The 17,912-nt window shown below is 37.3% G+C and overlaps 2 protein-coding genes across 2 annotated transcripts in view; one reads left to right on the forward strand and one right to left on the reverse strand.

Moving 5' to 3' along the window:
* Positions 1-5,918, forward strand: part of LOC144958793 (uncharacterized) — a 10,290-nt gene extending 4,372 nt beyond the window's left edge. Inside the window, exons 2-3 of the mRNA XM_078890997.1 lie at positions 2,248-2,413; positions 4,806-5,918. Of these exons, the coding sequence (XP_078747123.1) occupies positions 2,261-2,413; positions 4,806-5,522 (870 nt within the window). The 5' untranslated portion in view covers positions 2,248-2,260 and the 3' untranslated portion in view covers positions 5,523-5,918. The remainder of the gene's footprint in view (positions 1-2,247; positions 2,414-4,805) is intronic.
* A 3,657-nt stretch (positions 5,919-9,575) lies between these two features.
* The window catches only part of LOC144958520 (mutS protein homolog 4-like), a 57,151-nt gene continuing 48,814 nt past the window's right edge, over positions 9,576-17,912 (reverse strand). Inside the window, exons 21-25 of the mRNA XM_078890546.1 lie at positions 17,215-17,279; positions 15,823-15,893; positions 14,304-14,407; positions 12,280-12,368; positions 9,576-11,758 (exon numbers count right to left, since the gene is read on the reverse strand). Of these exons, the coding sequence (XP_078746672.1) occupies positions 11,537-11,758; positions 12,280-12,368; positions 14,304-14,407; positions 15,823-15,893; positions 17,215-17,279 (551 nt within the window). The 3' untranslated portion in view covers positions 9,576-11,536. The remainder of the gene's footprint in view (positions 11,759-12,279; positions 12,369-14,303; positions 14,408-15,822; positions 15,894-17,214; positions 17,280-17,912) is intronic.

The raw sequence follows: 17,912 nt of genomic DNA on the forward strand, positions 1-17,912 counted from the left end.
CAGACACACACAACAGTCGCACACACTAACTATGCAAGTTTTACAAAATGAAATTGACATTCAACAAAATGGAATCAAAAAATAAAATTTATAATTTACTAATCAATAAGAAAATGCCTAGGATAAAAATTTCTGGAACAGATGAGTATTTAGATTTTTCTTTAAAATATATACGCTGCACGAGAGCCTTACTGACAAAGGAAGCGAGTTCCAAATGGTAGGTCCTGCTTTATAAAAAGATCTATCGCCGAAATTAGTAAGCCGTGTTTTGACACTTTTAGTAGCTGGATCTCCGATGACCTAAGCTGGCGAATCGAGGAGTAGGGGACCACAAGTTATTGAATGTAGTTCGGAGATCGAGAATTTAGTGCCTTGAAAGAAAAAGGGGCAATTTTGTATTAGATTCTCGCTCGAACGGGCAGCCAGTGTAGTGTTCTGAGCATAGTTTTTACACTTGTTTTCTCGTGTCGACTAATGCCCAGAACCATTCTGGCCGCCCTGTTCTGTGCCTTTTGGAGTTTGTCAACTTTCTTGTCAGAAAGGCCCACCAACAGCGAATTACAATAGTCGAGGCGTGAAACACAACTGCTTTACGCTGGTTGGATGGGAAAAACCGTTTCATTCTTTGCAATCTGTTTAATTCAAAATTCATGGTCCTCACCATTTGGTTAATCTGGTGTTCAGACTTAAAGAGTCATCCAGTACAAAACCAAGATTTTTAGCACTATCTGTCAGGGAGACGTGGCTGTTTAAAATAGACATACTATGTATACCAGTCTTCATGACATTAGAGGGCGTACCACATAATAAAATTTCAGTTTTTTCTTCGTTAAGTTTTAGTCTATGACTCTGCATCCAGCGCCCTATGGACACGCAACACTGTTCCACATGAAGCGAAGCCACATGCACGCTAGACGGGACGACATACTTATACAGCTGCGTATCATCGGCATACTTGTGATATTTCACTCCATGGGGCTCAATGGGGCATAGTGTAGAGAGTATAGAGGACTGGACCTAGGACCGAGCCTTGTGGGACACCGCAGTTCAATGGTAAAGCGATTCACCATCAATCAAGACAGATTGTGTTCTATTACTTTGATATGACTTAAACCATTGAAGGACAGTTTCACTGATTCCAAAATTCTCGAAAAGACTGTTACATAGAATGGTGTGATCTGTTGTGTCGAAAGCTGCTGACAGGTCAAGTAAAGTAAGTATGGAAACATCCTCAATCACAAGACAGTAATAAATCATTGATAATTTTCAGTAAAGCAGTTTCAGTACTAAGATATTCTCTATAAGGGGCAGCGTAGCTCAGCGGTACGGTCTTTGCTTGGTACCCGAAAGATACCGAGTTCGATCACCCGCCGCCTTGAGCAAGTCACTTCACTCACTCACTCATTCAATCCTCTCCGGGCGTGCTGGTACTTGAGGCGATGCAAGGGATCTCCACCTGGTCCTGTCAGCAGCTATTCTTTGGGCCATCTCGAGGGACAGACCTCTGCTTTAGATCTCTCTCGACGGTACGTCACCAAGTCTCCTTGGGGCGGCCTCGCTTCCTCTTTCCTTTGGGGTGTCCATCGCAGAGTCTTTCTTATCAGTGTTTCATCAGATCTGGGACAGACATGCCCCAACCATTGCCATCTTCTCCTTTTAATGAGACTCTCCAGAGACTCCACTTCAGCTCACGCTCTCAGGTCTTCATTTGAGATTGAGTTTGGCCAAAATATCTTAAAGATTCGTCGCAAACATTTGTTTTGGAATACTTCAAGTTTTTGGATGATACTCTCTGTGATCTTCCAACATCCTGATCCATAGGGAAAAATGATTAAGACATTACTTTTTTGAAATCCTTATTTTAGTGCTGGAATATTATAATCCCGTTGCTCTCCAAATTTGTTTGTCCGGTTTGCCTTACTGATTCTGGTTTTGATCTCTGCATTGCAGTCACCATGTGTTGTCAGTTTACTGCCCAAGTACGTGAATTCTTCAATATCTTCTAGAGGATTTCCATCAATAATCACTGACGACTCTGTCGTCAATATGGAATTTAGTAATGTATTTATGTCTTTGTTTTTTGTTGTTGGCTGAAGAAGGGTTCTGAGCCCGAAACGTTCCGTGTTTGGTATTTTGTTCTTTTTTGAAGCTGTTATATATTCATTTTTGTTTATTACTTTTTACAGTCCACAGCTTCTCGCAGCTTAGTATAACTTTAACAAATATTATAATTTGTTTCTTTTACAGACTCGTTGAGAACATGAGTCCGATGTACTACCGAGTCACCCCGGAACCGGAAAAGGCCGAGGGTTATGGGTTCAAAAAGGTCAGCAAAGCAGAATTGTGTGGAATACTGGATCGCATCACCAAACCGACATACAGCAGTCATTTGCAAAAAGATGAAAATGAAAAGGTCAGTCCCATCATGACAGGGGTCAAGGTCGTGGCACTTCAACCCGAAAGATCCCAGTTTCAAGTACTTCTTTTTTTTTTTTAATCGGGCAAGATTGTTAAACTCCAATTTGCTCACATTCGACAACAAGGCTGGTGCCTGTTGGCATAATATTAGAAGCTTGTTTGATGGGTTATCTCGAGGGTCCCGATAGCTCAGTTGGTAGAGCACTCGCGTCATACACAAAAGCGAGCGTGTTCGATCCCATGTGAAAGCGATATATTTTCATCCCCACCCCCCTCCTCTCCCTCCCCTTGTCCACTCAGTAGTCAGCAATGATTGGATAGCTGGGTCCGTTCGATTTGGTGGAAAGTTCTTTGCGTTAGACTAGCGTCCTATCCAAAGGAAAGCAAGCAATTGCTTTTGTTCGTTTCACGCTATAGAAACCGGGATAAACTCCGGCTCTATGGCTCTGGACTACTTTAGATTCTTTCATGGAATGCCTGGATGACGACATCTGATGACGCCATGTGAGGTGTCGGGCTTGGTGTGGCTATGTGCTCTAGTGGTATGGCACTCGCTTCCGGATCGAAAGGTCCTGGGTTCGAGTCCCGCTCTGAGCGGCGCATAGTTGAGTCCTTGGAAAAGACTCTTTACTCACATTCTCTCACCGTACCCATTAGTAAAATGAGTACCCAGCGGCGGGGCATGCTTACAGTATAAAGTGGTGCCAGACGAAAATGACTTACACATGCTACATTTGTAAATATAAAAGAAAGAAAAAAAAACTTACATACTTGTAAAGTAAATTTGCATGGTGATGTTTCTATCCCTGCAAATCTTTTCAATAGTTTGTTTATAGAAATCATGAACGAATATATTGATTGGAGTTTGGACACTGAGGGAAATGGCTAAAGGGATACATGCAGACATTGAATGTCAATCGAACAAAGGGTAATTTCAAAAACTTACAAAGCGTAAGAATGTAAACAGCCCATAGCCTATTAAAAGAGTACTGTAGTTACGTCATGAAACAACCCCATTCCACTTCGGAAATCAAACATGACACCAAACAAGATCTCTCTCTCTCTCTCTCTCTCTCTCTCTCTCTCTCTCTCTATATATATATATATATATATATATATATATATATATATATATATATATATATATATATATATATAATACTAAATTAATATATACAATAATCACGACAGAGAGAGAGAAACAAATGAACTTGTTAATAATCGTGATTCCGATAATAATAAAGATGGTCGAAGTTACCATACTATGACTATGATGTAAATGACCAACATTAGCTATTATTCCCCAGTCCAACAGAGTTGGAGCAAAAATTTCTCGGCACCTGAGGCGTGTTTTTTCTCGTATGTGAAGATGGTAAAAAATCGAGCCATTTTCTCAGGTATTCAATGTGGCAACACTATAGTAATAGCCTTAATAGTAATAGCCTTAAATGGTGCCAGCAAAAATCAGCTCCTTGCAATCGTCTGAGTGGGGAAATCCAGTCACTCGCTCAGCCATGGTACACAGTCGCTGACAGTCATCAACGGACTGTGTGAATCGGGAGAAAAGCGTGGATAGAAGGCGTTGTGACAGAAAGGGAGTCTGTTTCGCACTGTTGAAAGAAGGCGATATATACCATTTCTCAGTTTTATATATTTTTTAAAATGCTGTTATCCATTTTTAAAACATGGATGTGGTGCCAGGCACCATTTGAACCAATAGAGCCACGCCCCTGTGAGTACCTGCCTTGAGCAGCGTTGACTTTGTCGGGGAAAAAATTGTCTTATCGCCTAACATGTATCATGTCTCGTCCTACGCTGTCAGCTCAGGACCCCCCCCCCCCCCATGTAAAGCGCTTTGAGCACGTTCAGTGGATAAACAGCGCTATATAAATGCCCAGTTTGGTTGAGTTCACGAAGGCTACAAGCAAGCAGACTGTCCTGTATAAAACTTCACTTTTGATTTATACCAGCTGAGCTTTGAGCTTTTTGAGTTGTTGTTTTTTTGTTTTTTTTGTATAGCGCAATATCCACTAAGAATGCTCAAAGCTCTTTATAAAGGGTCACTGACCAACAGCAACACGTAACAAGTAAACGAGACATGACGCCTGTTAAGCGATATTACATTTTTTTTTCAGACAGAGACAACGCTGATAATGGCCAGGAACTCATTTTACACCTGAGTACGATGAGAGAATGTGAGTAAAGAGCCTTTTCCAAGGACTCAACTATGCACCGACGAGGCTCGAACCCAGGACCTTCCGATCCAAAAGCGAGTGTCATACCACTACCACTAGACTACATTATAGCCGCACTTATGTATACCAGTGCCTGCTCCTTAATTATTATTAATTTTGTAATTTGCTTATTTAATGTGTCGTCCACCACAGGTTCACAACTATCGACGTATCCGATCTGCACCACCACCGAGAACCCCAACGTTCTGCCAGCGGAGGCGAGTTTCCTACGGACCCCAGTTACATCGATTCGATAACGACGGAAGACTTACGGAGTTCCAACTTCAAAGAATAGTACGAAGGGTTCAAAAACCGACCCAAGCGTATTCTCAGCGTTTCTACGAACCCAACGAAGACGACGAAAACTATTATTATAATAATAACAGTAACAATCAAGACGTTATATCTCGTTCTAGGAGACTGACTCCTAGTGAGAAAAAGAAAGCATTTGACCAACTTTCAAGGCCAACGACTGCCACCCGGGCGAAGAGCGTCAAGGAGTGCCATCTCTGCGACCCGGATGACGTGGAAAATAACACCAATCTAAATGTTCCCTTTGACTACCCCTACGCAGACAACCAGAGCGCAACAAAAGAGGAAGTTGCAAGCATCATCAGTAGAATCAGTTGTCCCACTAAAGCCAGTGAAAAGGGGATTCGTCCCTGCTGGAAAACCCCGCCAAATTTGAAAGAACTCCATTACTTAAACGAAGACCTCCCATTGGTCAGCGGATTGGGAAGGTCAAGGTCGGTTTCCCAAATCGTTAATCGACTTCATAACACCAAAGGAAATTATAAACGGAGGTATCATGGACATTCTGTTCAAGCAACACCGACAACTAATTTTGAAGCCGGACCGCAACCACGGTGATGAGTCTTTGTGCATTGCTTTCTCAAACAGCAAGAAAAGTTATTTTATTATAATTACTAATGTAAATGTTGCTACTCGAAGCTGCATAAATAAATAAATAACAATGTGAAATTGAATGTAAACTTCAATTTGATAATATAAGAAAACAAATAAAATGGACGTTTCGGGTTTCCCCTTTATCAACAAAACAGGATGAATGAATTATCTCATTCATCTGTAGTGTTTCATTCATCCTGTTTTGTCGATAAAGGGGAAACCCGAAACGTCCATTTTATCTGTTTTCGTATATTAAATTGAAGCCTATCTACATTCAATTTAACATTTTATTTATTTTTATTGCAATTATTAATTTTCATTGAAAAGCATATTGTAATAAAACTCGATAATTGAAATAAATGTGTATCTTATAGGTTATTAACCGCATGTGTCCACACGTGCACTAATTTGCAGGTCCGATAACCCCATTCGTTATGGGCTCATTGTTGTAATGGATTTTTTAAAAAAAAATTTTTAACGACGCAAAAGATTGTCCTTTATGTTAAACTAGGCCTATAATTGCGTTTGGGTTTCAGACCTGCGTATATGTAGGCCTACATGTCGGTCCACAACAAAAGAACAGCTGGGTGGGGTTCCTGACCTCCCATAGTGGGCAGGGAGGTACATGCTGTGTCTTCTATCCCCCCATACCCGTTTTCCAATTGTTTCCTGTCGTTGTCTTGGAATGAGATTACTTGGTTTTGTCCTGGCCCTGGCTGGAGTCCGAGCTGGGAGGGAAACAGTCAAATGCATAGTTAATGTGACATATATTTTTTTCCTTGTAAATCATCTCTCTGATGTATTATTATATTTGTTATTTTGAATGTATAAATGTAAGCATTTGAGTGTGTTCCTCTTTGTTGGATTTTGTGCTTGTGTCTGGATGAGACATATAGGTGATCTCAAACTAAGTACATTGGTGGTATGCTCTTGGAATCTACATCTGATCCCTATTTGTTCCCAATTCCCCTATGTCTTACTTTTTCTTGGGTGCTTTAATTGTAATTCTAGAACTTTTTACATCCCATTTTCTTCCTTTTTACTGGCGCTGATATAACCTAAATGTGTTGCAAGCGCCGTTGAACCCTTAAAAACAAAACAACATAAGGAGGGATAGTACCTTTGGGTGGGGGGCACACGCCTGAAGCTAACTGGTTCCCACTTGTCTTTCATTTCATTGATGAATAATAAAGTTTGAAATAAATAAAAAAAGGTAAAAAAAAAACAAGAAGAAAAAAAGTTATATCTAGATCTATACATGTATTATAATTTACATTGCGCACAATCCCTGTCGCATGCAGTTTTTTTTTTTGGCAAGGGAGGTAATCGATGTATTAGATCACTTGAAAAAGTCAATTATGTGCTTATTTCCCTTGTATTTCTGATGTAACAGGGATCGGCTATAACAGGACGTTTGATTGGCCCCACCATCCCTGCAGGTTTCCACTGTAGTTATTTTGGTTTATTATTAACATATGATTTGTAAACATTTATGTGTATTCCTCTTAGTGGGGACTTGTGTTGGAGTCCGGGTGAGACTTTTAGGTGATCTCAAGCTAAGTACATTGATAGTGTGCTCTAGGAATCTACATCTGTTCCCTATTTGAACCTTTACTCCTAATCTTACTTATATTCCTCAAGCCCCTTTAATTGTACATCTAGAATGTTTTTACTATCCAATTTTCTTCCTTTTTACTGGCGCTGATATGACCTAAATGTGTTGCAAGCGCTGTAAAACCCTTAAAAACAAAAACAAAAACAAGGAACCTGGCTGGGTGGGGTTCCTGACCTCCCATAGTGGGCAGGGAGGTACATACTGCGTCTTCTATCCCCTTATGTCTGTTTTCCAACATGCTTTCTGTCTTTGTCTTGGAATGAGATTACTTGGTTTTGTCCTGGCCCTGGCAGGAGTCCTGACTGGGAGGGAAACAGTCAAATGCATAGTTATTGTTTTGGGAGATGATATTTTTTTCCTTGTACTTGTAAATCATCTCTCTGTTATGTATTCTTATATTTGTTATTTTAAATGTAGAATGTAATGTACGCATTTGAGTGTGTTCCTCTTTGTTAGATTTTTTGCTTGTGTCCGGATGAGACTTATAGGTGATCTCAAACTAAGTACATTGGTGGTGTGCTCTTGGAATCTACATCTGATCTCTACTTGTTCCCAGTTCCCCTTTGTCTTACTTTCTCTTGGCTCCTTTAATTGTAATTCTAGAACTTTTTACTATCCCATTTTCTTCCTTTTTACTGGCGCTGATATAACCTAAATGTGTTGCAAATGCCGTAAAACACTTAAAAACAACAAAACAAACAAGGAACCTGGAAAAGGAAATTATATACAGGAGGATATAAGACAGCAAGAGTTTGTTTTGTTTTGTTTCTAAGGGTTTTACGGCACTTGCAACACATTAATGTCATATTAGCGCTAGTAAAAAGGAAGAAAATGAGATAGTAAAAAGTTGTAGAATTACAATTAAAGCACCCAAGAGAAGGTAAGACAAAGGGGGATTGGTTCAAATAAGAAACAGGTGTAGATTCCAAGAGCACACTATCAAAGTACACAGTTTGAAAAGTCTCATCCAGACACCAGCACAGGTCCCCACTAAGAGGAACACACTCAAATGGTTTAAAAATCATATATAATATAAACAAAACATAATGCAGTGCATAACAAAAAGATGATTTACAAGGAAAAAAATATTATCGCCCAAAACTAACTACACATACATTTGACTGTTTTCCTCTCAGCCAGGATCAGGACAAAACCAAGTAATCTCATTCCAAAACAAGGACAGAAAGCATGTTGGAAAACAGATGTAGGGGGATAGAAGACACAGTAAGTACCTCCCTGCCCACTGTGGGAGATAGCAAGAGTAACCTCCCCACCGGAGAGAGAGAGAGAGAGAGAGAGAGAGAGAGAGAGAGAGAGAGAGAGAGAGAGTGAGTGAATATGCACGAGCACATTTGTTTGTGTAAATAAACCAAAATCACAGTAATTGTCTTTTTAAATGAGCATAAAGTTTAATTCCAAAAACAAAAAAGTAAACTAAACGCAATGTCAATGGGCAAGTTGAATTACCTTGGTCAGGATACGTCATCTCTAAATATGATTCAATCCAAAAGCCATGCGTACTACAATTTGTTAAATCCACAATAGAGTTTGGTCACTCGTGAAACACAAACAAAACAAGAAACATAACAGCAATAGGCCATAAACTAAAATCGTATTATGACTATCCCGAGAACTAAAAGTTATTTTCAATTTCTAAGGCAAAATAAAAAACAAAAAAACAAATGCCCATAGTTTCGTATATAGGGCTCGTATTATCTAACCTGAATTTATTAACAAAAAAATAAAAATAAACCCACCCTCCTTATACAAGCACCAACTCTCCTTTTCCTGCCAAAATGTCTGGAGGTTGCAACTTCCCAAAGTTTAAGAGGGAATATATTATAATTATATTCACCCATCAATAGCTTTTTTTCCCCACATACAGATTGAGATGGAATTTTATCATTTAACTTTAGCTTGGTACAAATTTCTTCCTGGTTACCTTATTTTTTTAGCTTAACCCTCTCAATACTGTATGAAACCCCAACCACCATTGAGTACAGATGATACAAGTTATATTGCATTGTATTTTATTTGATTTCCATATTTATTTGTGTATTGTTGACGAAGGGTTTGTGCCCCGAAACGTCCATTGTCTGTATTGTTCCCATACGAAGCCTCCCCATTTTCACTCTTTCATTAGTATCAACAGCTAGGTAGGTACTCATTTTAAACAGATGGTGAGTGAGAATGTGAGCATTTATATAGAGCCTTATCCAGACTCAACTTTGACTGCCCAGAGCGGGACTCGGACCGGAAACCTACAACTACAATGCAATTGATATATCACAAGACCACAATTTGGGTGGGCCCATAGTGGGCAGGGAGACACTTACTGTGTCTTCTATCCCTCTTATTTCCAATTTGCTTTCTGTCTTTGTCTTGGAATGAGATTACTTGGTTTTGCCCTGGCTCTGGCCATAGTGCTTGGCTGAGAGGGAAACAGTCAAATGCATATTTATTGTTTTGGGAGATGATATTTTTTTTCCTTGTAAATCATCTCTCTGTTATGTATTATGTTTGTTATTTTGAATGTATAATGTAAGCATTTGAGCGTATTTCTCTGAGTGGGATCTTGTGCTGGTGTATGGGTGAGACATTTAGGTGATCTCAATCTAAGTACTTTGATAGTGTGCTCTTGGAATCTACATCTGATCTCTATTTGTTCCCAGTTCCCCTTTGTCTTACTTTCTCTTGGCTCCTTTAATTGTAATTCTAGAACTTTTTACTATCCCATTTTCTTCCTTTTTACTGGCGCTGATATAAGCTGAATGTGTTGCAAGCGCCATAAAACACTTAAAAACAAATGGTGTGCTTCTCCCTATTTGAACCATTCCCCATTGCCTTACTTTTTTCCTCAAGTCCTTTTTATTGTATATCTAGAATCTTTTCACTATCCAATTATCTTCCTTTTTACTGGCGCGGGTATAACCTAAATGTGTTCCAAGCGCCGTAAAATCCTTAAAAACAAAAACAAAAACAAAACCACAATGCCGCATTACTGTCATCAGTAAAAAACACATTATGTGAGTAGGAAGTATTTTCTACCTTTCTGTAATAAAATAAAAAGTGGGTTTTTTTTTAAAATTTCTATTTTTCCAATCTGGTATTTTTATTAATGACATTTGAAACAAACATAAAATCTGTTTTTTTTGTATAAATTTGTAAAATAATTTTTTTAGTCTTTATTTTTTTTTTCGCTTCTTTATTTTGATTGTTTCATTCTTTCTATTCATGCATTTATCAAGGTAATTTTACATGCCACCTCGTTATCATGTTCATTGCATCTGTTTGTTTTTAAGGGTTTTATGGCACTTGCAGCACATTACTTTCATTTCAGTGCCAGTAAAAAGTAAGAAAATAGGATAGTAAAAAGTCTAGAATTGCAATTTAAGCATCCAAGAAAAGGTAAGACAAAGGGGAATTGGTTCAAATAAGTAACAAGTGTATATTCCAAGATCACACTATCAAAGTACTTAGTTTGCGATCACTAAAAGTCTCATCCAGACACCAGCACAGATCCCCACTAAGATTGTTTGTTTTTTGTTTTTAAGGGTTTTATGGCGCTTACAACACATTTAGGTTATATCAGCGCCAGTAAAAAGGAATAAAATGGGATAGTAAAAAGTTCTAAAAATGCAATTTAAGTACACCCAAGAAAAGGTAAGACAAAGGGGAATTGATTCAATTAGGGAACAGATGTAGATTCATAGAGCACACTATCAATGTACTATGTTTGAGATCACCTAAATGTCTCACCCAGACACTAAAAGGAATACACTCAAATGTTTACATTATACATACAAAATAACAAATATAACAATACATAACAGAGAGATGGTTTACATGGAAAAAAATATCTCCAAAACTATAACTACACATTCGACTGTTTCTCTCCCAGCCAAGGACCCCGGTCAGGGTCAGGATGAAACTAAGTAATCTCATTTCAAGACAAAGACAGAAAGCAACTGGAAAACAGATACAGGGGGATAGAAGACACAGTAAGTACCTCCCTGCCCACTATGGGAGGTCAGGAACCCCACCCAGTCCCCACTAAGAGGAATACACGCAAATGTTTTACAAATCATATATAATATAAAGAAAACATAATACACTGCATAACAGAGAGATGATTTACAGGTTAAAAAATATCATCTCCCAAAACTAACTATACATTTGATTGTTTCCCTCTCAACCATGGCATCTGGCCAGGACCAGGACAAAACCAAGTAATCTCATTCCAAGACAAAGACAGAAAGCAAGTTGGAAAACGGGTACAGGGGGATAGAAGACGCAGTAAGTACTTCCCTGCCCCCACTATGGGAAGTCTGGAACCCCACCCAGTCATTGCATCTGAAGCGAGTTAACTACTACTGGAAGAGATGTCTCCAGATTCTGCGGTGGAAGTGGTTCTCAACTTGCCGGCTGCTTTCATATCAGTAATATAATTTCTACGCAAAATTTTGAGATAGGCTCTGAGAGAATCAACGTCCATTCTAGAGTTTTTGGCAACTTGTATCAATTTGGTGGCAAGATCAAAGGTGGCGCGTTCTTTCAATTTCTGGCCGTCTTGTCTTTTGTGTCTCTGCAATGTTAAAAAAAGAGTACAAAATAAAACACAATGTAAAATTTGTGACCAGTTGTCTCAAAATGGTATTATCTATGTAATGATGAAAAACAACATCATTAAGTAGTGCCAGATCTCAGACAGAGATTGACAATCATGACTCTCCAAAAGTCGATGTTTGTTTCACCCATCTCTCCAGTTCATATCCCGATATTTTTTTCCTTGTAAATCATCTCTCTGTTATGTATTATTATATTTGTTATTTTGAATGTATAATGTAAGCATTTGAGTGTGTTCCTCTTTGTTGGATTTTGTGCTTGTGTCCAGATGAGACATTTAGGTGATCTCAAACCAAGTACATTGATGGTATGCTCTTGGAATCGACATCTGATCCCTATCTTGGATGCTTTAATTGTAATTCTAGAACTTTTTACTATCCCATTTTCTTCCTTTTTACTGGCGCTGATATGACCTAAATGTGTTGCAAGCGCCGTAATACCCTTAAAAATAAACAAACAAAACAAAGAATCCACGCATACCTCTCTAATCCTTTCAACAGAAGCTGCAATCCTAGTGGCATCCTCCACTATACTTTGGGGAAGACATGACATTTTGGCTATTTGCAATCCTTTAATCACAGAGGATAAAAAAAAAGCAAACATTGTTAATAAGTGTTGTGAATTTATTTCACTACTATTATATTTTCTTTAGTTTTACGAGTGAGAAAAACATCAAAAGTCCTTTAGAGCCATTAGGCTAGTGGAGTCGTGAGTTTATCCCGGTTTCTAGGGTGTAAAACAAACAATAGCAATTGCTTGCTACCCTTTGGATAGGATGCTAGTCTATTTATTGCAAAGTACTTTCCACCAGAACTAACAGACCTGGCTATCCAATCCCTGCTGTGGGGGGGGGGGGGGGGGGAACTTGACTTCACTCAGGATATATTTCGGTCCCTTGCATGTGAAGCAAGTGCTCTACAAACTGAGCTATTGGGACCCACAAGAAAAGTACAAATGTTAATTTACTTCAATCACATTTTATTAAAAATCTAATAAACATTTCCGAAATTATACAATAGTGTCTGCTTAAGTTAAGATAAACTCCTTGTGATCAGAAAAAAAGTTTATCTTAAGCAAGGTTTATCTTATCTATTTTCAAGGGTAGAAGTAGAATGGTCAGGACGGGGTTCCTGACCTCCCATAGTGGGCAGGGAGGTATATACTGTTGTCTTCTATCCCCTTATATCTGTTTTCCAATTTGCTTTCTGTCTTTGTCTTGGAATGAGATTACTTGGTTTTGTCCTGGGCCTGGCCGGATACCCTGGCTGAGAGGGAGACAGTCATATGTATAGTTATTGTTTTGGGAGATGATATTTTTTTTCCTTGTAAATCATCTCTCTGTTATGTATTATTATATTTGTTATTTTGAATGTTAAATGTAAGCATTTGAGTGTATTCCTCTTTGTTGGATTTTGTGCTTGTGTCCCGATGAGACTTATAGGTGATCTCAAACTAAATACATTGGTGATATGCTCTTGGAATCTACATCTGATCCCTATGTGTTCCCAGTTCCCCTTTGTCTTACTTTTTCTTGGATGCTTTATTTGTAACTCTAGAACTTTTTACTACCCCATTTCCTTCCTTTTTACTGGTGCTGATATGACCTTAATGGGGAAAAAAGTGTCGCTATGGCAGAGAAGAGTTTATTTTACACTGATTCGTGTTTATAGAAACCACTTTAATCAGTTGGCTTCTCATTTAAGTAAACAAAAGTTGGATTTTAAAAGATTTTATCTTAAGAAAGTTTATCTTATCTGGACTCCACTGTAAATTAAGTGGGTTTCAATTTATTACGTGCCAGCGAGTTGAACGTTCTCTTCTGCTTGCGTGTCTGCTTTTCCTGATAAAATAAAATTGTTCCCATCAAAGTCGTCATCGACAAGTGAATATTTTGCTTAATTGTCCCCTGTTTTTTTCTTCGACTTTTTGACAAAGCCAGAAACAATTTAAGAGTAATGAAAAACCATTTGGCAGCAATTAGGTAGCTGTCAAAATAACAAGAAGTGACTGTTTACTGGACATTTTCTAATTATGTGGTTTTTAATAATGGGTACCTAGTCATTTAGCAATTAAAGGCAAGACTATATCATTGCTTTTTTTCTGATTGTTACTTTCCAATTGACATTGTCCACTAAACGCTACAAACTCTTACTCATGTGTTTGTTAATTTGTTTTTGATTTGGGGCTCTTTTTTTCTTTTACCTGGTTTTAACTCACTCAATCCTAGAGATTTTTGCTACTTTTCGAATTGAAAAAAAAAAATGTATTTAAAATGTGCATATGCATAGATAGTTTTATTCAACTACCATTAACATTCAAAAACTAAAACATTAGCTTTGATACTACGCCTATAATTTGTCTCATAAAAATGTAATAAATAGGCATGGGGTTGAAGTAACCCCGGGTAAACTACGGATATAGTCGGTGTTAGGGTATTTCTATGGATCCATAATGTCAAATTTCGAATTCATCCAAACTACACAGAGCCTTGCAAAACCTCTTACCATAATGAGATTCAGGTGTAACACCCCTGGTGAGGACATGAGTAAATGTGCAATTTTCACATTTTGTTTCTGTATTCAAGACTCTCTGTATCTCAAAAAAGTAGCTGGAGAAAAAAAAATATTAGATCAACATGGCTTCTAAACATATCAAAAAGTAGACACCTGGTAAGTGTACTCCATCATCTTATTTATCTACTTCTTCTTCTTCAAGTACCAAGTCTGTGCCAGACATCGGTGATCATGTTACGCCATTCATCTCTCTGATCAGATAATCTCAGGAAACTAATATTACTTCTCTCTTTCTTTGTCGCCCAGCTGTTCAAACTATTCAAATATGTTTTTCTTGGTCTACCTTTACTCTTTTTACCTTCTATCTTTCCTGTGAGAGCAAGATGTTCAATACATTTATGTCAAATTAGGTGCCCAAAAAATTGCATTTGTCTTTTTCTTATTGTACGAATTAATAACCTTTTAGTTTCAGCTTGCTCTAATACTAATGCTTCTTCATTAGTTTTTTTCTCCGTCCATGAGATTCTTAACATCCTTCTAAGAAACCACATTCCTGCTGCCTCCAGTTTCTTTCTAATGTCTTCTGTAATTGTCCAGCTTTCACAGCCATATAATAATACTGACCATACATAGGCCTTCAAAACCCTTACTGATCTATAAGAATGAAATGCACTTTGGATTTCAAAATTAAAAAAAAAAAAGTTATTAATGATATAAAAATAGTATTGTCATGACTTTGACTTTGTTGAAAAAATTAATGGACAAGAGAAATTGAAACATGACGATGTAACTGTAACCCACTGTGTGAATCTTGTATTGTATCGGAAATTTGTTTTACTTATTAGGTCTGATAATCCAAACTGCTATGGGCTCATCATTGGTGTGTAATGGAAATACTCTCAAACCAATACAACATATTGCCCATAACAACATGTATGTATGAGTTGCATTGTACATTAGTACGGCACCTATAAGGTGCTATGCTACATCAAAATAAAAGTGTCACGGTCACATGGAATTCACATATTGGGACCAAGCACGTCTGTTCCTGGCTAGAGTCACAATTTCGTCAATCATATCCCCATAACAACAGTGAATAACAATGTGAAATTGAATGTAAGCTTCGAGTTAATACATGAAAGCAGATAATATGGACGTTTCAGATTTCCCCTTTATCAACAAAACAGGATGAATGAAACACGACAGACGAATGAGATAATGTGGTAGTGGCGTTGTTGAGATGAATAAACAAAAACATTGATGGGGCATTGATGTTTAAAACTCAAAACCCGTCTTCAGTCAATGATAAAAACAATTGAAATGGTTATTTCTCTTTTCTCGAGACCACCTGGATTTACATAAAGTATTCTCGTTTTAATTGTCTTCGGATGAACAAGGGCTTTGATCCCGAAATGTTCCATGTAAAGTATTTTTGTTTCTTTATTGAAGCTGTCTTATTCATTAAGTCAATACTTTTCAGATTAAAAACAACGATCAACAACAAACATACTTGATTACATTGGGGTAATTCTGGCTTAACTCACACAACTGTAAAAAGTGGGTCACAAAAAATGTCATGGCCTGTGAGATTGAGGGAAAGGAAAGAGAAATAGAAAAAAGCTGAATAGAAATGTTGGTGCATGTCTGAAAAACTTACTTCAGTTATGACACCAGGTGTCATTTCTTAATTGGCAATTTAAACAATTTTTTCTATTTCTAATGGAGATCTTTTGATCTTATGCAACAATTTTACAACTATTTTACATTTTTTACATTGTAAATTTATTTATTAATTATGGTATTAATGTATATTCTCACTTGACAAAACCATTGAGTCATATACAATCAATTCCATTTGATCTTACTTGCAAGACTTCACAAATTGAATGTTTAGGGTAGCAAAGAATAATTACTATGAGCACATCTATCAACGAATAATCAATATGAGCACATCTATCAACGAATAATCAATATGAGCACATCTATCAACGAATAATCAATATGAGCACATCTATCAACGAATAATTAATATGAGCACATCTATCAACGAATAATTTATATGAGCACATCTATCAACGAATAATTTATATGAGCACATCTATCAACGAATAATTTATATGAGCACATCTATCAATGAATAATTTATATGAGCACATCTTTTTTTATATTGATGTGCTGGAAAATGGTCATGTGTCTTTTGATCTATATTGGATGTGAATGGGTTATTGAGTGTAATGATAATTCCTTATTTTGAGCTTGAGCTTTATTTTTGAGCTTTTTTAATATTAATAGCTCGACATCCACTAAACATGCTCAAAGCACTTTACAAAGGGTCCCTGACCAACAGCAACACGTAACATGTAGAACGAGACATGACGCCTGTTATGCGATAATACAACTTTTTTCGGTCAGACAGCTCTGTTAATGGCCAGGTACTCATTTTACACCTGAGTACAGTGAGAGAATGTGAGTAAAGAGCTTTTTCCAAAGACTCAACTATGCGCTGAATGAGGCTCGAACCCAGGACCTTCCAGTCCGAAAGCGAGTGTCATAACACTAGACCACTTCGCCGTGTGTGTTTATTACATATGATGACTCATTTTCTTTTTATCTGTGATCACAGGAATAATGCATGAAATGTTGATTATTACGAAGAACGGATGGCTACATAAAAGCAGCAGAAAGAAAGATCAAAATCACTTGTCATACATTTACTTTAATTAGGAACTAAATTATTACAAATGCCGTGATAGATTGATCTGATTATGAAACTCATCCATGGAATCCGTTTATTGAAACCTCACTTTACAGGTAGGATTACCTTGTGACGTTGCTGTTCCAATTAAGTATCAATATTATGAGGCTTTGACTGGATGTACAGATTTCTTAGACACGTCATTACCTTAGTGATGAGTATTTTTTCAGCCACAGCCCAACAGAGACCAACTCCTTCTTCAGCACTGGTTCCTGAGTGACATGATGATAATAATAATAATAATAATAATAATAATAATAATAATAATAATAATAATAATAATAATAATAATAATAATAGTAATAATAATAATAATAGTAATAATAATAATCTATCCTTTTCAAAATAATAGGATGGGTGGGGTCAATATTGTTCCTTACAACCAATGTTAAATTTTTATCATGGAGAACAGAATTACCGGCAAATCTTAAAGTGACAAAACGATTTTTTAGATTGATACACAAGAAACTTGCCAACCTTCCTTAAATTAAGGGTAATTCTATTACTCGTTGACTCAAAAAAGATTGATCTCCATCTATGTTTATTTCCACAATAATAAAGTAGTATAAGTATAATAAATAGGTGGCTGCCAGTTCGTAGTAGCCTTTATTTCTCCGCAAATATTTTGGGTTCTCCACTAGTAGTAGTAGTGATGATGATGATAATTGAGCTTTTTTTATACAGCGCAATATCCACTAAATGTGCTCAAAGTGCTTTACAAGGGTCCCTGGTCAACAGCAACATTTAACATGTAGGACGGACATGACGTCTTTTAGGCGATATTACAATTTTTCGGACAAAGACAACGTTGTTAACGGCCAGGTACTCATTTTACACCTGAGTAT

Source organism: Berghia stephanieae, chromosome 13 (genome assembly GCF_034508935.2).
Source record: "Berghia stephanieae isolate SIO BIC M18660-M18661 chromosome 13, UCSD_Bste_1.3, whole genome shotgun sequence".
Taxonomy (NCBI): Eukaryota; Metazoa; Mollusca; class Gastropoda; order Nudibranchia; family Aeolidiidae; genus Berghia; species Berghia stephanieae.